Here is an 18,548-nt window from a genome sequence, read left to right on the forward strand (position 1 = left end):
TTCACTTGCATATTGGTTTAATAATATGTCATAATTGTCTATTCTCATCTTTGATATGTACTTTACATCACAGTGCACAAAAATCACAGTTACACAAAGGTCTCCACGTGAAGCCATCGCGCTTCATTGCTCGCTCGCGCTGCCGTATTTCTTCTTTGGCTGCTGATCTACTCTTTGTAAATACTACACACAACACAGAGGTCACTTAGATTGAGCAGGATGCGGCCTTTTGCTTTTGTGCACTGCTCCTTTTGTTTAAAGGCCATTTCAAACGAGGTAGGACACCTCCATTTAATCGCTTCGACGTCTCTGAATCGGAATTTCCTGTGAATACTGAGAGATTCGAAAAGACATGGAAGGCAATAGTGATAGTAATTGGCATCAAATTGTCCACAATCTGTATTTTTTATTTCTATTCACATGTTCGACTCCCTTTTGAAGTATTATCTGAAAATATGTTCTCCAGTTGCAGATAAATAGCTTTCATTGGGTAGACAGTGGATATAAAGTCTACACACCCCTGTTCAAACAGCAGGTTTTTGTGATTAACTCATTCACTGCCATCGTCAAAAATTTGAACTATTTCTATTAGTTTCACATTTTTTCCACTTTTGTTAACAAGAGTATGAAAACCTAGGAAAAAATTATTGTACATTTGTAACAGATATAAAATTTGTGATTAATCGTGAGTTAACTATTGAAGTCATGCAATTAATTACAATTAAAAAATGTAATCGCCTGACGCGATTTAAAAAAAAAGAAAAGATTATTATAAATTAGGGGCGTTAGGCGATTAAATTTTTTAATCGTAATTAATCGCATGACTTCACTAGTTAACTCACGATTAATCACAAATTTTATCTGTTCTAAATGTACAATAAAAAAAATTCTAGGTTTTCATACTCTTGTTAACAAAAGTGGAAAAAAATGTTAAACTAATAGAAATAGTTCAAATAAATTTTTGACGTTTATAGCCGTCAATGGCAGTGAATGAGTTAAGGAAGAGCTTCTACCGTTAATGTGAAACCTGCACAACTCAAGTGAAAAAAAAAACTAACTTTCTTAGTGTTCATGTCACAAGAGGTACAACATGTAACATACAGTATGTCTGTTTTAACAGCTGCACATACTTTTAATCACAGTAAAATGTGTCATTCTCTCCAAATGTAAATTTCTTTTAGGAAAAATCCCATGACACCTCAGCAGCGCAAACGCTGGCGGCTGCAGTTTGAGCGTGGCACGATGGGGTCGGGGGGCAGGATAAGAGCGCCACTTCGGAGCTGGTGAGTGGCACGGCTGGGTAAACAAGGCTGAGGAAGGAGTCTCTGGTGTGCCTCTTCACCTGCACAAGCACAAAATAAACACACTTCAACATGCGGCAGCTTGACTTTGTTTTCTGCTCTGAGTGAAAAGTAATCGTTAAAATGCCTTAAAAAACACAAGAACGCACCTGTTTGAAAAAGGCGTGGCTCATGAGGGCAGAGGCTGACGGTCTGAAAAAGGTATAAACATATTAAGGTCAGGTAAAGTGAGTGCTTTCCCATTGAGTGTCAACTGACCTGCGCTCAGGCTGCTGCTGCAGACACATTTGCACCAAATTGTGCAAGGTGGCCGAGTGGTTTTTGGGTCCGGGACTGCGAGGTCCTTCTGTGGCGGGCGCAGGGGCGGTGGTGCTGTGAGTGGCGCTTGCGGTGGCCGCGCTCTCTCCCATGCCGGAGTCCACCCCGGACCGGGACACCTTCAGCCCCCCCAGCTCGCCGAGCGGGAAGAGGGCGGTGTCCGGCAGGCAGCGGTGCAAACCGCGCAGCTTCAGGAGGAGAGTCTAAAACACACCCGTTGACCAAAAGGCCGTTATGGGCACCAACGCCAAAATATCACTAAACCACAAGTCTACACTACACTGTAAAAAACAAAAAACAAAACTGTAATTTAACTGAATTTCACAGGTTTTTCTGTATTTTAAAAATATCATTTATATAAACTCTGATTTTACATGTCAAATGTAAAATAACATGAAATCACTGTAACATGTAAAAACACAATATTTCTGTTCTTTTACAACAACAAAAAAACGTCATTAGAAATAGCTACATATATTGATTGTTAAAATACGCTCACAAATGTATCGTAATTTCACAAATATTTGTCTGTTATTTAATGGAATAAAAAATTTAAAGCAACTTTAAAACCCTAAAAAAAAGGGGGGGGGATTATATATACTGAGAAATTAACAGTAAAAATTTGTGAAAGAAAAGAAAGAAAGAAAGAAACGATCATTTTCCAGCAGCTGGGGCGCCAAAAAATACTGTGAAATAACAGAAAATTACTTTCTTGTAAAAACAAAACAAAAACAGTACTTTTCCATAATTAACTCATTCACTGCCATTGACGGCGGTATACGTCAAAAAATAATTTTAACTATTTCTATTAGTTTAACATTTTTTCCCACTTTTGTTCAGAAGAGTATGAAAACCTAGAATTTTTTTTATTGTATATTTAGAACAGATATAAAATTGGTGATTAATCATGAGTTAACTAGTGAAGTCATGCGATTAATTATGATTAAAAATTAATCGCCTGACGCCCCTAATTTTTAATAATCTTTTCTTTCTTTTTTTAATAAAAAAGAAAAGTTTATTAAAAAAAATTTTTTTTTTAATTTTTAAAAAAGAAGGAAAGATTATTAAAAATTAGGGGCGTCAGACGATTAAAATTTTTTCGTAATTAATTGCATGACTTCTAAATGTACAATTTTTTTTTTAGGTTTTCATACTCTTGTCAACAAAAGTAGGAAAAAAATTAAACTAATAGAAATAGTTCAAATGAATTTTTGACGTCTATAGCCGTCAATGACAGTGAATGAGTTAAAGTACAGTTTTTGACAAGATTTCATGTAATATAACAGGTTAAAGCTTGAAAGAGTGAATAATAAACAAAGCAAACAATTGGACTTACGGATGCTGCCTCTGCTGAGGCATCAGCACTACCAAGTATACATTTCATGAGATGTAAAATTAAAAAACACCACTAGGAGTGTGAATCAGTGGTAGAGTGGCCGTCTGGTATCCCTGAGGGTGTGGGTTCGATCCCCTTGGTGATAAATTGAAGTATAAAATACTGAACTCATAATGCTGTGTCATCAGAAGGTGAGTGACTACCGGTAGTCAAAATGTAAAGCGGTTTGAGAGCCTCGTAAGGGATCAAAATGCTATACTGTATAAATGAATTACCCTAACAGTAAACTGTTGCAATTTTTATTTAATTTCTCCCTCTAAATAAATTTCCACTCATTTTCACTATGCCACTATATTACTGATAAATGTGTTCAAGTGTGGAGCAGAAAGAAACAAATAATATTTTAAGATTTTCTTCTTTTTTTTAAAAAAAAATCAGCACATTTATTGGTCACACGTGTGAGTAGATGAAACATTTAGAGTCAGTGTTTCAAAGTAGTGCTTTAAAGTAGGGTTAAGGTTTCAAACCAGTGTTAAGGGTTAATTGAGGGTATTAATGTAGGGTTCAAGTTTCAAAGCAGGGTTTATATTATTAAGTACAGTTGGGGTTTTAAAGTATGGTGAGGGTTTCAAACAGCTGATTATTTGGAGCAGAAAAATACAAATTCAGGGGGCGCCGCATATTGTAAGACTTGTTAACTACATATTCACTCAATTTGAATATATTCCTAATAAATTGGCTGAAGTGTGGACCACAAGTTTGTTAGCAACAAAAATATTTAAAAATAAAGAAAAGAAAAAAAACAGCAAATTTACCGACTGCATAACTACTTTTGTGTGCAGAAGCGTTTTTTCTTTTGTACCAAGCAATCAAGATGGCCGCCGCCTAAATGACCAGTGATGTTGTTAGCTTGCAAGCTAGCTGATAGCTAGCCGCTCTCATGGCAACATGACAAGCTCCATAACGACCTGATGGGAGATATTGCAGTCACCAGTGGCTTTTAGTGGATATTTTTGGGTGGCTCAAACATGTTAGAAATGAGTAGGCATAAGAAAGATGCTACAAAAGTAGCATCCATTTTTAGTGGGCTGTGTTTACACGTTTCCTTTTTTTTTTCCTATCCAAATTTTGCAAGGTTATAAACAGCATTTTTTTCTGCAATGTGTCTAATTTAAAAGACACATTGTCGTCATCCCGTGAAAAACACTTATGTCCATTTTTTATTTTATTTTTATTTGTAAACGTTTTTGGGATGTCTGCGTTCAGTTTCATTGAAAAAAAACCACACGTAAAAATTTAAAAATTAAAAGACAAAAATGGACTTAAGTGTTTTTCACAGGACAGCGACGATATTCATTTTCACTTTACAGGGACTTATACTAAAGGTGACTACCTGAGTGGGTGCCATGTCCTGGAAAGGCGGCCTGCCGCTCACCAACTCGCAGGCGGCAATACCCAAACTGTAGATATCAGACTTCACTCCATAACCGTGAAGATCCTAGCGATGGACACACCAAAAGGAAACACAGAAGTCACACAAATCAGAGAAGAGCCACGCAAGCAGGATGGTGCGCTACGGCAAGAACTGACTTGTTGCAGTAATTCGGGGCTTAGCCAAGGCAGCAGGGCGGGACTGTGGTGGGGCATGTCGAACACCGTGTTCATCCGCTTCCCCTCACGCATGATACTGTAAACGCCGTGCAGTCCCGACAGGTAGACACGGCCTTCTTCTGACAACAGGATGTGACTGGCCTTCACACCTCTGATGTTGTGAGCATCAAATCATATATATTTTTTTCAATACTCAAAGAAGAGCAGCGTGTCAACATTTTACTCTTCGTTAAAGCAACGCTAAGGAACTCTCAGTTTATGTTGATTATGGTGGCGCCATATGGACAAAAGCGGTATTGTTATGCCTGAAGGAAGACCACATTTCCCATGAGGACAAGCGCATTGAAAAATCCGGGCCAATGTTGATCCTTGACTGTTCTTTTATCCGGGTAGACTCCCCCCTTTTTTTTCATTTTTCTTTTTGTCTCAGACAAAACTTTTCAGTTGTTTTGCAGCTACTGCTAGGAAAGCAGTAATCGTGTGTTGACATTCAAGTTGACTTCCGTCTTTGTAACGAACGGGTAAAGGAGGAAGTGATGTTTGCCATGAAAGCAGTCAGCACATTTTTAAAAATAATTTAAAAATTCATATTTATTTTTGCGTGTGGCAGTGTTTCTACTATCCTCCTCAAAGTTGCTAAGTGCCAGTAAACATGATACAGACTCCATCTGGCCTTGGCAAAGGTACCATTCCACTACTTTTAAGTCAATGTTTCATCAGAAGAGTTAACTCATTCACTGCCATTGACAACTATAGATGTAAAAAAAAATCATTTTAACAATTTCTATTAGTTTCTTTTTTTTTTTTTACTTTTGTTAACAAGAGTATGAAAACCTAAAAAAAAATGTATTGTACATTTCGAACAGAACTAGTGAAGTCATGCAATTAATTACGAGTACTAATATTAATTGCCTGACGCCCCTAGTTTTTAATAATCTTTTTTAAAATCTTTTTATTTAAAAAAAAAAGTATACAGTGTATATATATATATATATACTGTATTTTTGTTGTCAACTTTTTCCCCCACCGCTAAGAGTGATTTCCCAATTGAATGATGAAACTGTCTTGTATTTTCAAAACAAAGAAAAGTCTCAACGTACCTGTGAACGTAGCCCATACGGTGCAGGTACTCTAAGGCTTGCAACACGCCATACAGCAGATACGCTATCAAGGACTCGCTCATTCCATCGGGGAAATACGTTCTCATTAGAAAGTGTGCAGAGCCTGTGAGCCACGGATGAGAGTGGACAAGTTCAAACCATAATTGCCTCCACTGGGGGCTTTTGGATTGGGATTAACTGACCGTAGGCCATGAGCGGCGTGAGGACCCACAGCTGGCAGCAAGAACTGAAGACCAGTCGGAATGTCAGCAGGTTTGGGTGACGCACCCGCCTGGACAGGAAAACCTCGTTCTGTGGAGGCAAAGACGGAAGGGACAGCCAACTGTCAGAATCGAAAATTCCCTTTGGTATCAATAAATTATGGCGCTAATCCTAACCCGGCGTTGGACTCGGGCTCACCAGGAGCTGTAGCAGCTCCTCCTCTGTGCACTCATCCAGGTTTGTTTGTTTTATCGCCACCAGCTGCCCAGTTGGAGTGTGACGCGCCATGTGCACCTGGCTCAGGTTGTTGAAGCCCCATCCTGTCACAACGCATCACAACTTGACATCCCATGCTTTCAACATCCATTAAGTCAAGTCAAGTCATATCCAGAATGAAATTTTTGAAATGTACTTTCAATTTTTTATTCAAGATACCTGTTACATAATGTAAAACCATTACTGTTTTATTATGTTTCGTGAAAAGTATAGATTGGAATTTTTCATTGTAGTTATTTTTTAATTTGTTTTGACCTTTTGACCGCTTAGTAGTCTAACAATATGCCCAAAGTAAAATACACAAACTCAGCACTAAACTAAAGCAAGCATTAACATAGCATTTATCATCCACTGATGCCATCACACCACAACAGCTAAGGTAAGGTATTTTTATTGTTTAAATAATGTACTCTACTGTAAATGTAAAAAACATGAATAGAAGTTAAAATACTTGAACTCTTCCACTTGGGTCTGCAGTGATGCGGACGCTGTATCGGTCCGTTGTGGTGAAGAAGGAGCTGAGCCGAAAGGCAAAGCTCTCGATTTACCGGTCGATCTACGTTCCTGCCCTCACCTATGGTCACGAGCTGTGGGTCGTGACCGAAAGAACAAGATCCCGGATACAAGCGGCCGAAATGAGTTTCCTCCGCAGGGTGTCCGGGCTCTCCCTTAGAGATAGGGTGAGAAGCTCGGTCATCCGAGAGGGACTCAGCATCGAGTCGCTGCTCCTCCACGTTGAGAGGAACCAGTTGAGGTGGCTCGGGCATCTGGTTCGGATGCCTCCTGGACGCCTCCCTGGGGAGGTGTTCCGGGCATGTCCTACCGGCAGGAGGCCCTGGGGACGACCCAGGACACGCTGGAGAGACTATGTCTCTCGGCTGTCCTGGGAACGCCTTGGGGTCCCGTCGGATGAGCTGGCTGAAGTGGCTGGGGAGAGTGAAGTCTGGGCTTCCCTGCTAAAGCTGCTGCCCCCGCGACCCGACCCCGGATAAGCGGAAGAAGACGGACGGACGTTAAAATAGGAATTTTCTATTTTTGGAGCTTGGGAACAGATTAATTGCATTTACATTAATTCCTATGGGAAAAAATGTTTCGGAGGTTGAACAATTCGGACTTTGAACACTTCGCAGGAATGAATTATGTTCACACTCTGAGTTACCACTGTACTAAAAAAAACTAATACTAAAACTAATAAATAGTTTTAGTATTAGTTTTTGTTTTTTTGTAAATATATGTAGTATTAGTCCAAGAAAGAAAGAAAGCTCACCAAGTCTTGTGCAATAAAGTAAACAATTCTCAAACAACTGACCTTGCTTCATCCATAAAATAAATACATCTAAAATGAACCTCAAAAGCTCATGTATGATTTTACAAAAATGAAAATGGACATTTTTGCAATAATAATAGTGAGTCTTATAAAAGTAAGATATAGTTCCAGTTAGTTTTTGTCTGGTTCAATGAAAGTTAAAACAAACAAACAAACAAACAAGTCTATTATCAGTTCTCTCACCCAGCTCAACGAGGAACTGGTAATGGGCAGGCTCTGCTGACAATGCTGCGATGTCATCACCGCATCCCACTGTCGGGTGTTGAGGGGTGCTCCCAGAGCCCTGCAGTAAACCACATCATTCCACACTTCTTCAAATGAAATATATATATATTTTTAAATAAAACTGTAAAAGTACTCAATTAATTAACGCCTTTGCAGTTTTATTTCTATTTTTGTAATTTTCCTGCATGCATATTAAGTGTAACATAACACATAGAGACAAAACAAGAAAGACGGGCAAATATAAACATCAATACAAACGTGAAAAATAACTCTTATATTGGTCAGCAATCTCGATTTTGATGATAGGAATTGAAACGAGAGGACAAGTCAACAAGTCATTACGTCCATCAAGCGTCTTTCTGTCTGTCTAGTGCTACTGACCAAGAGATGCTGACTGGTGTCCTCATAGCACTCCTCTATGTCCAAGGGCTGGACCTGAGTGTGAGAGATGCAGGAGCAGTCCTGGTGAAGGAGGAGCGGGGAGGGGAGGCAAGCACAGGTGAGACACCCTGCAACAGGGAAGGGTGGAGCCTAGGGGGAAAATGTCTGGCATGCAAGGGAGGTGGCAATGATACAGAGAAGCTTCTGGCATGTGAAACAAGCTGTGTGGGATGAGTGCTGCGCGACATGAGTGATCAAAAAGGTGCGTGAGCATTCACATCTCAACCTTGGTGACATTGGGCTTCCTGATGCTGCTGTTGGCTGGCTGGTTCTCAAGTTGTGTACGTTTTGCTGAGTTGTCTTCTTCCTTCTATCATGTTTCACTGTTGTTTTCTTTCTATATCAATGTTCTCGGTCAAAATATGCCAAAATATCTGGTTTTATTTTTATGCCGATGACGGTCATTTATTGTTCATCTACTGCAATTGAAAAAAAACATCTAACTTTTTAGTCTGCCTTTGATGTTGTGCAGTGTCATTTAACTTAGTTAAAGCTGGTTTTAAATGCAGGCAAATCCAAATTAATAGTTTTCTCAACCATATATACATTTAAAAAAAACAAATTAAAAACTCTTGTTTAAAAAAAAACAACCTTTATTGTGACAAATTACGTTTTGGTACAGCCTTCATCAGATCATTGATATATTTTTTAATTTGTTTAATTAATTAATTTCAACCTGTTCAGGGTGTACCCCGCCTACTTCCCGAAGCCAGCTGGGATAGGCTCCAGCGCCCCTCACGACCCTTGTGAGGACAAGCGGTTAAGAAGATGGATGGTTGGATGGATAATTAATTAATTTGTTGTTTGTTTTTTTATTTAATGGTTTTCTCAATCACAAATAATAAAAGAAAAAAAAACTTTATTGCGACAGATGACATTTCGGCACAGCCTACATCAGATCATTGATGTTTTTATTTCATTTGAATTTTTTATTTAAATGTTTTCTCAACCATAAAAAAATAAAAACCTTTCTTGTGACAGATGACGTTTCAGCACAGCCATCAGCAGATCACTGATGATTTTTAAAAAAAATTTTTTTTTTACTTTTTTTGGTTTATTTCTTATTTTTATTTTATTTATTTGTATTTTTCTTTAATGGTTTTCTCAACCATAAATAAAAAATATATATATATTTTTTTTAACAAACCTTTATTGTGAGAGATGATGTTTCATTTCAGCACAGCCTTCAGCAAATCACTGATGTTTTTTTGTTTTTTTTACTTTGTTTATTTCTTTCTTCTTCTTTTTTTCTTTAATGGTGTTGTCAACCATAAATTAAAAAAAATTAAATAAAAACATATTTAAAAAAAAAAACAACCTTTATTGTAACGGATGACATTTTGGCACAACCTTCATCATATCACTGATGTTTTTTTATTTAGTTATGCATTTGTTTATTGATTTGGCTTTCCTGGCATTTGCACCTCTTACACTTCTTGGTGTGCGTTTGCCTGCCCCTTTTTTCATTTCTCAACCATACCCTAAATTCTCCCTAAGATTGAAACTGCAAAAAAAGCAACAATTCAAATATTCGCCAGCAATCAGTACTTACTATTTAGGTATTGTTATTGATCAAAATCTGTCTTTTAAGCTACAAAATTGAGGGCCTTGTTCGAAAAATGAATCTTAAATGGGGGTTCTTCTACAATAATAAACAAATCTTGTTTTTCTTTTACTGTATAGCAAAGACACATAATTCTGCAACATTTTTAATTTTGTTAGATTTGGCTAAAATACTTTTTACAACACCTGAACAAATTGGATAGTGTGTACCATTGTGACCGCTTTATGTGGTTGCTAAGTATCCATCTTCAAATGTCCACAGACTCTCACAATATTGTTGTTGTTTTAAAAATAAATGTATTATTGGGCTTGTCACATCTTATCTTTGTGTATACTGTACTTGTGTAAAAACCAACAGCCCTGTGGTTTCCAAACTGGCCAGTTAGTATTTATGAAAAACATGCATACACAGATGATGCACTGCAAAGCTTCTGTTCTGCCATTTCAAAGCATTTCACAGTTTTTAGGATGTATGTGTTGCATCATTAAAAAAAAAATCTAAGAAATAGAGTCTGTCAAAAATAAACGTGGTCATGGTTGACTCGAAAACAAAAGATTTCCAAAACTTTGGAGAGAAAAATAGGGGGGAAAATGTCAACAAGAAGCTGTTGAAGTGGAAAACAAAGGTTGGTGCTGGACTGGATTTTATGCTTTTGCTGAACTGGACTATTCATCATGGTGGACTTTGTGGTCATCTTCCTAAAGAAGCACCTTAACTCTCGCAGCCGTAGATCAAAATCTGCCTGAGGAAAAGTTGAAATATAGGGACGAGTTTTGCAAGTCAGGCTTTTGGCCTGATGAAACCAAAGTTGAACTGCTTGGGCATATGGATGCTGTATTTGAGAAAGAATGGCGGGCCTTCCACAATAAAAAATGCTGCTCCTACTTTGAAGAATAGTGCTGGGGGCATAAATAATGCTGCGGGGGCAGTTTTGCAGCTTCAGGCAGAGGAAGCCTTTGATATGCTGATATCTTCAAGAATAACATCAAGAAGTCTGCTGCCAGTCTAGGCTTAGGTTGTCGCTGAAAATTCTAATAAGAGAAAAACCCAAACATAAGAAAAGGTCCAAAACCTATACCAAAATCAAGTTTGCGGAAAGGCCCTCTCGGGTCACAGACTGCAATAACATTGAGACTCTGTAGAGGGGGCTCAAGGTCTCTTGCAAGTAAGGCAGCCATCACCTCTCCCAAAATACTACTGGGTTGATGGTGAGTATGGATTTGTCTACCATGATGACAAGTGGTGGAGCTGCCTAAACTTTCATCCCTGAATTAAAAAAAAAAAAGGTGATTGCAAACCACAAAGTAGGAGAGGATTAATTAATATTTTTGTGATGTACTCAGGTGACGTCTACAAATTTTGACAAATGTGAGTGAAATACAGTACGCATTTTAGAAAGACCTCTTAATTTAATTTTCCACAAAGAGGTGCAAATGCCAAAGTCCTACATCTGTATGAAATGTAACTGTAGAATACAGTCCTGAATTACAGAAAGATCAATTTGATTTCACTAATAATCATGGCAACAAACTCAGCGGTACAAAGAGAAGACACAAACCCACCGCCATGCTTCACAAAAGTCTTACCAAGAAAGACATGGAGTCTTTAAGGCGCCACTCAAATCACAGGTTTTGACATTCGTCCACCCAAGAGCTGCACAAGACATTTGGAGAGAAACACTGTTGGAAGAATGAAATGCAGCAGCATAATAACAGGCAGACAGAATCAATCCAACCTGAGCCTCTCAGCTTTCACTCTAGTAGAAACATCACATAATAAATAGATATTTACTGTAGATATTTTTTTCTTAAGTTTGCTCTGAATCTTTTAAATACAAGTGTACAAGATTGTTGCTCTTATTATTCTGTATTGCTAATGATACTAAGTATCAGGTTAACTCAGAAGAGTATTCATTTGACTTGACTAAAATTTGCTGTTGCATAAACTTAAATGTTTAATGTTAAAGAAAAAAATCATTTGCACTGTCCAGACTAGTATCCCAGCACGGTGGCTGACTGGTTAGCACGTCCGCCTCCCAGTGCAGAGGACGTGAGATCGAGTCCGGGCTTCGGCCTTCCTGGGTGGAGTTTGCATGTTCTCCCCGTGCTTGCGTGGGTTTTCACCGGGTACTCCGGTTTCCTCCCACATTCCAAAAACATGCATGGCAGGTTAATTGAACTCTCCAAATTGTCCCTAGGTGTGAATGTGAGTGTGGTTGTTCGTCTCTGTGTGCCCTGCGATTGGCTGGCAACCAGTTCAGGGTGTACCCCGCCTACTGCCTGAAGCCAGCTGGGATAGGCTCCAGCACCCCCGCGACCCTTGTGAGGAAAAAGCGGCCAAGAAAATGGATGGATGGATGGACAGACTAGTATCCAGGTGTTCATTTCAGTCATAGTTGTTAAACTTGAACACAAACTAACTATCTGGATTTATTCTACTTGAAACTGATATTTTGTTGCCCCACATGACCCAAATCGAATTACAGTATATGCAAAATCAAATCGTCAAAAAATAATCACTCTTACTCAGATTCCCTCTTACCTGAATGTATCAGCTGACCTGGAGGTACTGGCCAAGATGGCCAAGATGGTCAACACGGCGGCTAGGTAGACTGCGACATGAGATGTAAATATACAATCAAGTCTGAAGTCTTTATCCCTGTAGGATCAATTCAATCACATAAGATTAAACTAAGGATGATACACACACACACGCGCGCGCGCGCACACACACACACGCACACACACACTCAAAACAATAATACTGAACTTTGTTTGACTTATATTGACTAGCTGCACGTTTCATGAAAATTGTTTCTCAACACACCTCCTCGAGCTAAATTGTTGCTACTTTAACACCGCGTGTAATGTACAATTATGTAGAGCAGCAAACGTCCTTACCTTGTCTCCTCAGCTGTAGGTCTTCGAAGCATTTACCTCAAAACACTGCGCAGAAAATGTGTCTTTGTCAACACGTTTTCAAAAAGCATTAATCATGTAGTGAACAAATTATATACACTCAACATTTTAAACACGAATGAGGGTAAATTGTGCAAGACTTTTAATTTAACACAGATGACTGTCTGTCGCGTGTTGATGACATCATCGATATTGTTATCCGTCGCAGTTTGCTGTCGCAGCCGCACATTCCGCTGCTCCTCCCCCACTTCCTCTCTCGGTGTTTGGCGATTCTTGACAGAGGTGATCCTGGCAATCTCCCGGCACATTTCACCGGAATTCCTCATGTCGTGGAATAATATCGATAAAGGGTAAGTAAGTCCGCTTTTCAACGTTATTTAAGGGATCGAGATGGTAGTTGCAGGAGCGGAAGTGCTTATTTGCATGCGCGCCAATGAAGCTGTCATCATCCTCGCCCATCCTAGCAAAAATATTCTCTGACGATTTCTAATGCATAAAACGATAAATAAACACATTTGACAGATTAACATTGTTTTATACAGGAATTCATTTAACGAGAATATCAGTAGAGAAAAGCGTAGGAACGTAGTCGTCAGTGTGTTAGCGATGACAGTGGCTAACGAAAGGTTAGCATTGCGTTTAATAGTTCAATCGCTTATTTTACATTGATGGTCATCAGTTTGGTTATGTGCACGGCAGTGATCTATTAAACGAGTTTGCAGGATTCATGAGATAACTTGAATGTGGGTTCCGTCAGTTCCGCTGATACGCAAATTCACACGCGATGAATACTTCATTAACCTCCAGAGAAATCCCATCCCAAGGAGATGTGCAGGTTTCTATTACAGCCCAAATTCTAAACAACGTCGAAATAAAATGAAAATGTCTGTGTGAATGTGACTCATGAGATGACTCAGTCACTCAGTCAACCCCAACACTGCCTCCTTTTAAACGGGGCAAGAAGAAAGCTCAGTATTGTGTGGGTTTTACAGGACTTGAATTCGACTGTTACTTATTGAATTACTGTATGACTGTCTAGAGCCGGGGTCACATGACCAACCTTTTTGAAACTGAGACCTAATTCTTGGATACTCATATCCCACTGAACAACTGAACTTGCCCAAATCACCTTTAAAATGTATGTTATGAATAATTAATGGTATTCATCTATGACGTGAAGACAACTGATCAAGTTTTTGATTCCTCAATAATTATAAAAATAAAAAATCAATGTAGGAAACAGCTCAAATTTTAACATTTTCAAATGACCACTTCTACAACATTCCTAGGAAATCACAATGTCCCATCACTGGCGAGCTATTTTTAGAGCAGGCCTGCAGGCTACTCATGTCCTTGGCGGCGACCTGGTGCCCACGGGCAACATGTTAGTGACTTCTGGTCTTCGGTATGTGCCAACACTTTTGCACCCCGAGGCTAACTTGTGTGTGCAACTATTCATTTGTCATTCAAATTGTTAGATGCTATTGATGGGTCAGTATAGTCCTGCACAACATGGCTGCAGTGTTGCGTGCATCACATCAGCACCCTTCTCTTATGTAACTGAGAGCAAGCTTTTCCCAAGGATTTGCTATCTGACTTTCTATCTCTACCGCTCTGTCAGTCTTAAGCTTGCACAGGCACGTGTGTGTGTGTGTGTCTGGCCACAAGGTCAACAACACTGGGAGTTGTTTTGCAATAGAAGGCTAGCATGTATTGGAGTCGCTTTCACTTAATGCTTTAAGAGACTGGATCTTTTCTGATGCTCATTTGGATGGTGTTAACAGATACCAGGGGATAGGAACCACACACAGATAACACCTTTTTTCAGACCGATACCAGTACGAATACTCAAATTTCGAGTAGTCACCAATACCGATACCACTATTACTTTTGATCCATAAAATTTCCACACAAAACAATATCAGATCAATTTAAAGAAAGCCCTATCTATCCCAATAAACAATTTGTTTCCCTTAAAAGTGCATAAAATTAATGGCAATTAAAAAAAATCTTTTATTTTCTAATTTCTAGTTCTTGATTCTAAAATGTTCTTAAGAGTGTGGCCGATGCTGGCCATCTTGAGTACCGATGACTAGTAGCAGCACGATACAGATACTAGGAAAATACCAATTTTCTGCGCCGATATTCAGCATTTTGATGAACCCCTGCCTTTTTGAAGAAAAATATATTCGATAATAGATCAAACTGTGTTAACTTCAGGGAATTATTAGTGTAGAGCCCAACCGATTAATCGGCTGCCGATTATAATCGGATGATTATTGTCTTCAAACATCTGCCAAAACAATCGGCCAATTGGGCTAAATGGACGATTATTTTTCCCTTAAAATGTTATCATCGAAGAAACCTGAAGTTTCCGACACTGTGAAAGTACCCTGAACGCACCATTGTGCTTGCTAGCATTAGCAACTAACAAGTGTGCAGCTATGTTTTTCTGTTGTCCAACAAGCGTCCTTTAAGATGTTTAAAGACACCCCAGTTGGAGTTAATTGTCAAACCAAACACACAACAATAAGAATAACATCCACTCTATATTTAAATACAAAACATGCTTTGTTTTTAAAACATCGCTAGCCTAGCGCTAATGCTAAAAGCGAAGGGAGCATCACATTCAAATGCTAACATTTAACTTTTTTTAATATATATATATATGCTCATAACACTGGGAGGAGGGCCCTGAACTTTTTGGTATCATTTTAAAACAAAGATATCTATTGACTAAAAAATATATATTTTTAAATCTTGAAAGTTGTTTAATAAACATATGCATATATACAGTGCTGCTCAAAAGTTTGGTGAACCCTGCAGGCATGGTCAGTTTTTTTTGTATAAAATATTAAAATAACCTTATTAAATGTTTAGTCGTACCCCAGTCTACAATGCTGACATTGAAAATAATGGACTTGATCAAAAAGAATGATAATATTGTAATTAATTCTTGAACAAAAGTTGTTGATTTAAGAAAAACTCAGATTTCATGGGTGCAAAAAGTATGTGAACCTCTCACTTAATCGGACATTGCACCTTCTTTTGCAATGAGAACTTCATCCAAACACTTTCGCTAGTGATTTATCAGTCTTTCACATCTAATTTTTTTCCACTCTTTCTTGCAAAATGCAGCCAGTTGAGAGAGGTTGGATGGGCATCTAGCATAAACTGCCCGCTTCAGGTCCCGCCACAGTATTTTGAAAGAATTTAGGTCAGGATTTTGACTGGGCACATTTAGAACATGAATCTTGTTGTTCTTCAGACATTCCTTGGTTGTATTGCTAGAATGCTTTGGATTATTGTCATGTTGTATGATGAACCAGGCTGTAACTTCACAAGCGACACGCCACCCGCTCTGTGATTGGCTGGAAGGGTAGACATTGACTTTCCATCCACAAACGTCCCTCTTATAGCAAAACACAACAAAATGGCAAAATACAAGCTGTGAGGGCTGGTGGTTGATGACAAAATCACCAGCACACATTAACAGAAGTCCAGAGGTGTTGATTGAGAAGGATTACATGTGTTTAAGAAGTGTTTATTTCTGAGTGAAAACTAAAGACCTCACCTTTAAGTTTTGACTACACAATAGATTAAAAAAAGAACAATGCATTGAATTGATAAACCTACAGCTGTTATTTCATAAAAAAAAATGTAATGGTTCAGATTGAACAACAAAATCAGGTTGAAACAATTGTAAAATTCTTTGCTCAAGAGATTCACAAAAAAAAATAAAAATAATTTTATATATATATATATATATATATATATATATATATATATATATATATATATATATATATATATATATATATATATATATATATATATATATATATATATATATATATATATATAATTTTTGGGGTGAGAAAATGAGGAATAAGCGGTTAAGAAACTGGATGGATGGATATTGGCTCCAAATCTTGATTATCTGCCTCCTTGACTATTGTTATTGGTCCTGAAAAAAGACATCAGTCTAATCAATACCTTGCATTGGTACTTGTCCATCCCTAAACCATATCAATACAATGAAACAAGTAGAGCCCAAGTGATGGAACAAAATCTTTTCTTCATAAAATTAAACCTGGTTTGGTTTTCTTTACTGTTCTAAATAAAAATAAGAAAACTTGACAATTCACTTGAATTAAAGGAAGTTTCTGTTCTTCTTCATCACCTCTCTCTGTAAGGTAACTGTGTGAGGCCACCATCCACCACTTTTGGGGCAGGATGTGAAGGGACCCCACAGCACCCTCTTCCTAGTCCTAACATGTTTGAAGTCAAACCGCGAGCCGTGGCGAAGAAAGAGTCCAGCACAGAGACAGGTGTGTGTGTATGTATGTGTGTGGTAGAATTTTTGTATCACCATCTTTGGGTCAGGTGCTATAAGTAAGAAAAAACATGTCAAATTACTATCCCTGACATCATATTGTGTCATCATGTCTTGTGACACACAGATGAGGGCCTGGGAAGCAGCAGCAGGCCCTACGGCTCCAGCTCAGTGGGTTCTGGTTCGGTGGAATCAGGGTCGTTCTACTTGTCGGACAGTCAGGACTGGGTGGTTTCCCCGACCTGCTCCCCAGATGAAGGCCCCACCCAGCACAACGCTATCTCACCCTTGCTGGCAGAGGAGACTTTCCGCTACATGGGTAAGCGTCTCCGCCTTTCAAAGTCATTTGATGTGAGGGAGAAATGAATGCATAAAAAGGCATACACAAGAAATAAACGCAAATGTATTGTGCAGCGTATTCTCGGGAAATGACGGTAATTAAAAAAAATCCTACATCACTCAGGTTTGTTCTAGGTGACTTGAGTTTTCTTTCTCTTCCTGAGGGCCCATCCATACAAAAACACACTGCATTAGTCATATTTTGCCGTGCTTGTGCATGCTTTGTCACACACTTAAATGAATGTTTACAACTGTCCCAAACATATACCTAACCCTAGCAGGTGGGTGTAACTATAAATACATCCTTACTTATGGTTAAACACCACAGTACGTCGTAGGGATGTGTGTGCATGTGTGTCTATTGGACACGTGATGATGGCTCCCTTTTCACTCTTTAATACCAATCACAGGGAATTACAGTGGATCTGACTCCGCACATGCTCGTCACATGTTGGCTTTGACACTATCCCCTTTTACGCTGTAAAGCAATTATTCTTATCAGCCTTTTTTTAGTCACACGGAACGGCGAGACAAAGTCGTCCTATTGGTTTTCCGCCTTCGGAGACAGTAGGACAGGATGATGCCTGTTGTCTGCTTGCGGGACAGAGATTGGGGCAAACTGGGAGGGAGAGGCTTCTAGTGATGAGATTTTGAGTTGTGTGTGTGTGTGTGTGGTTTCAGTCAAATCTTTGAAAAACAGGAAATGCCTGTTTATGTGCACAGTACATTATATCCAAACAAGATACAGTACTTGCTTCCTTTGCAATGTCACAAATTTGCTTATAAATTCCTATTTATAATACTTAATCTACATAGTTTAACAAAACAGATCATTTAAAGACTATCTGCCAGTGGGGTTCAACATGTTCATTACCATACCAAGGATCTCAACACATCCTTCAGTTTTGACAAATAAGCTCCTTCACGATCAGGAGCTAACTAGATCTTTTCACTAACAATATGGTTTTGAATCGGATTGAGGCAATGACTACTTTAACATATAGGGCTGCAACAGTTATTTAAATACCTTGAATCATTTTATTACAAAGAAATTTAAACAGAACCTTTGCCTTAAAGTTTCTCGGGGATAATTTTTCCACACGGACTTACATTACTGTAATTGCACGCGGCACTCTGTAGAAAGAAGCTCATTCATACATGATGGCTACAACTCATTTTTATTTGCTGACGTCCATAATCACTCACCAGGTCTGGCCCTGCCTTTTAAGGCATA

General features: G+C 38.6%; 2 protein-coding genes across 5 annotated transcripts in view; one reads left to right on the forward strand and one right to left on the reverse strand.

Moving 5' to 3' along the window:
• On the reverse strand, positions 1-12,895 carry stradb (STE20 related adaptor beta). Of its 4 annotated transcripts, none has more exons than XM_077583581.1 (13): positions 12,622-12,895; positions 12,263-12,379; positions 11,308-11,374; positions 8,098-8,178; positions 7,675-7,774; positions 6,087-6,208; positions 5,870-5,978; positions 5,667-5,790; positions 4,546-4,717; positions 4,349-4,453; positions 1,560-1,822; positions 1,451-1,493; positions 1-1,342 (listed from the first exon to the last, which is right to left on the reverse strand). In XM_077583581.1, exons 3-13 carry the CDS (start codon positions 11,317-11,319, stop codon positions 1,178-1,180), a joined length of 1,296 nt encoding a protein of 431 aa, XP_077439707.1. In that variant the 5' UTR covers positions 11,320-11,374; positions 12,263-12,379; positions 12,622-12,895; the 3' UTR covers positions 1-1,177. The 4 variants fall into 4 exon arrangements, with proteins under 4 accessions (XP_077439707.1, XP_077439718.1, XP_077439726.1 ...); XM_077583592.1 differs by having other exon boundaries at positions 11,308-11,400; XM_077583600.1 differs by lacking the exon at positions 8,098-8,178 and having other exon boundaries at positions 12,622-12,894.
• The window catches only part of trak2 (trafficking protein, kinesin binding 2), a 16,737-nt gene continuing 11,039 nt past the window's right edge, over positions 12,851-18,548 (forward strand). Inside the window, exons 1-3 of the mRNA XM_077583512.1 lie at positions 12,851-12,989; positions 16,836-16,970; positions 17,103-17,294. Of these exons, the coding sequence (XP_077439638.1) occupies positions 16,916-16,970; positions 17,103-17,294 (247 nt within the window). The 5' untranslated portion in view covers positions 12,851-12,989; positions 16,836-16,915. The remainder of the gene's footprint in view (positions 12,990-16,835; positions 16,971-17,102; positions 17,295-18,548) is intronic.

This window comes from Vanacampus margaritifer, chromosome 1 (genome assembly GCF_051991255.1).
Source record: "Vanacampus margaritifer isolate UIUO_Vmar chromosome 1, RoL_Vmar_1.0, whole genome shotgun sequence".
Classification (NCBI taxonomy): domain Eukaryota; kingdom Metazoa; phylum Chordata; class Actinopteri; order Syngnathiformes; family Syngnathidae; genus Vanacampus; species Vanacampus margaritifer.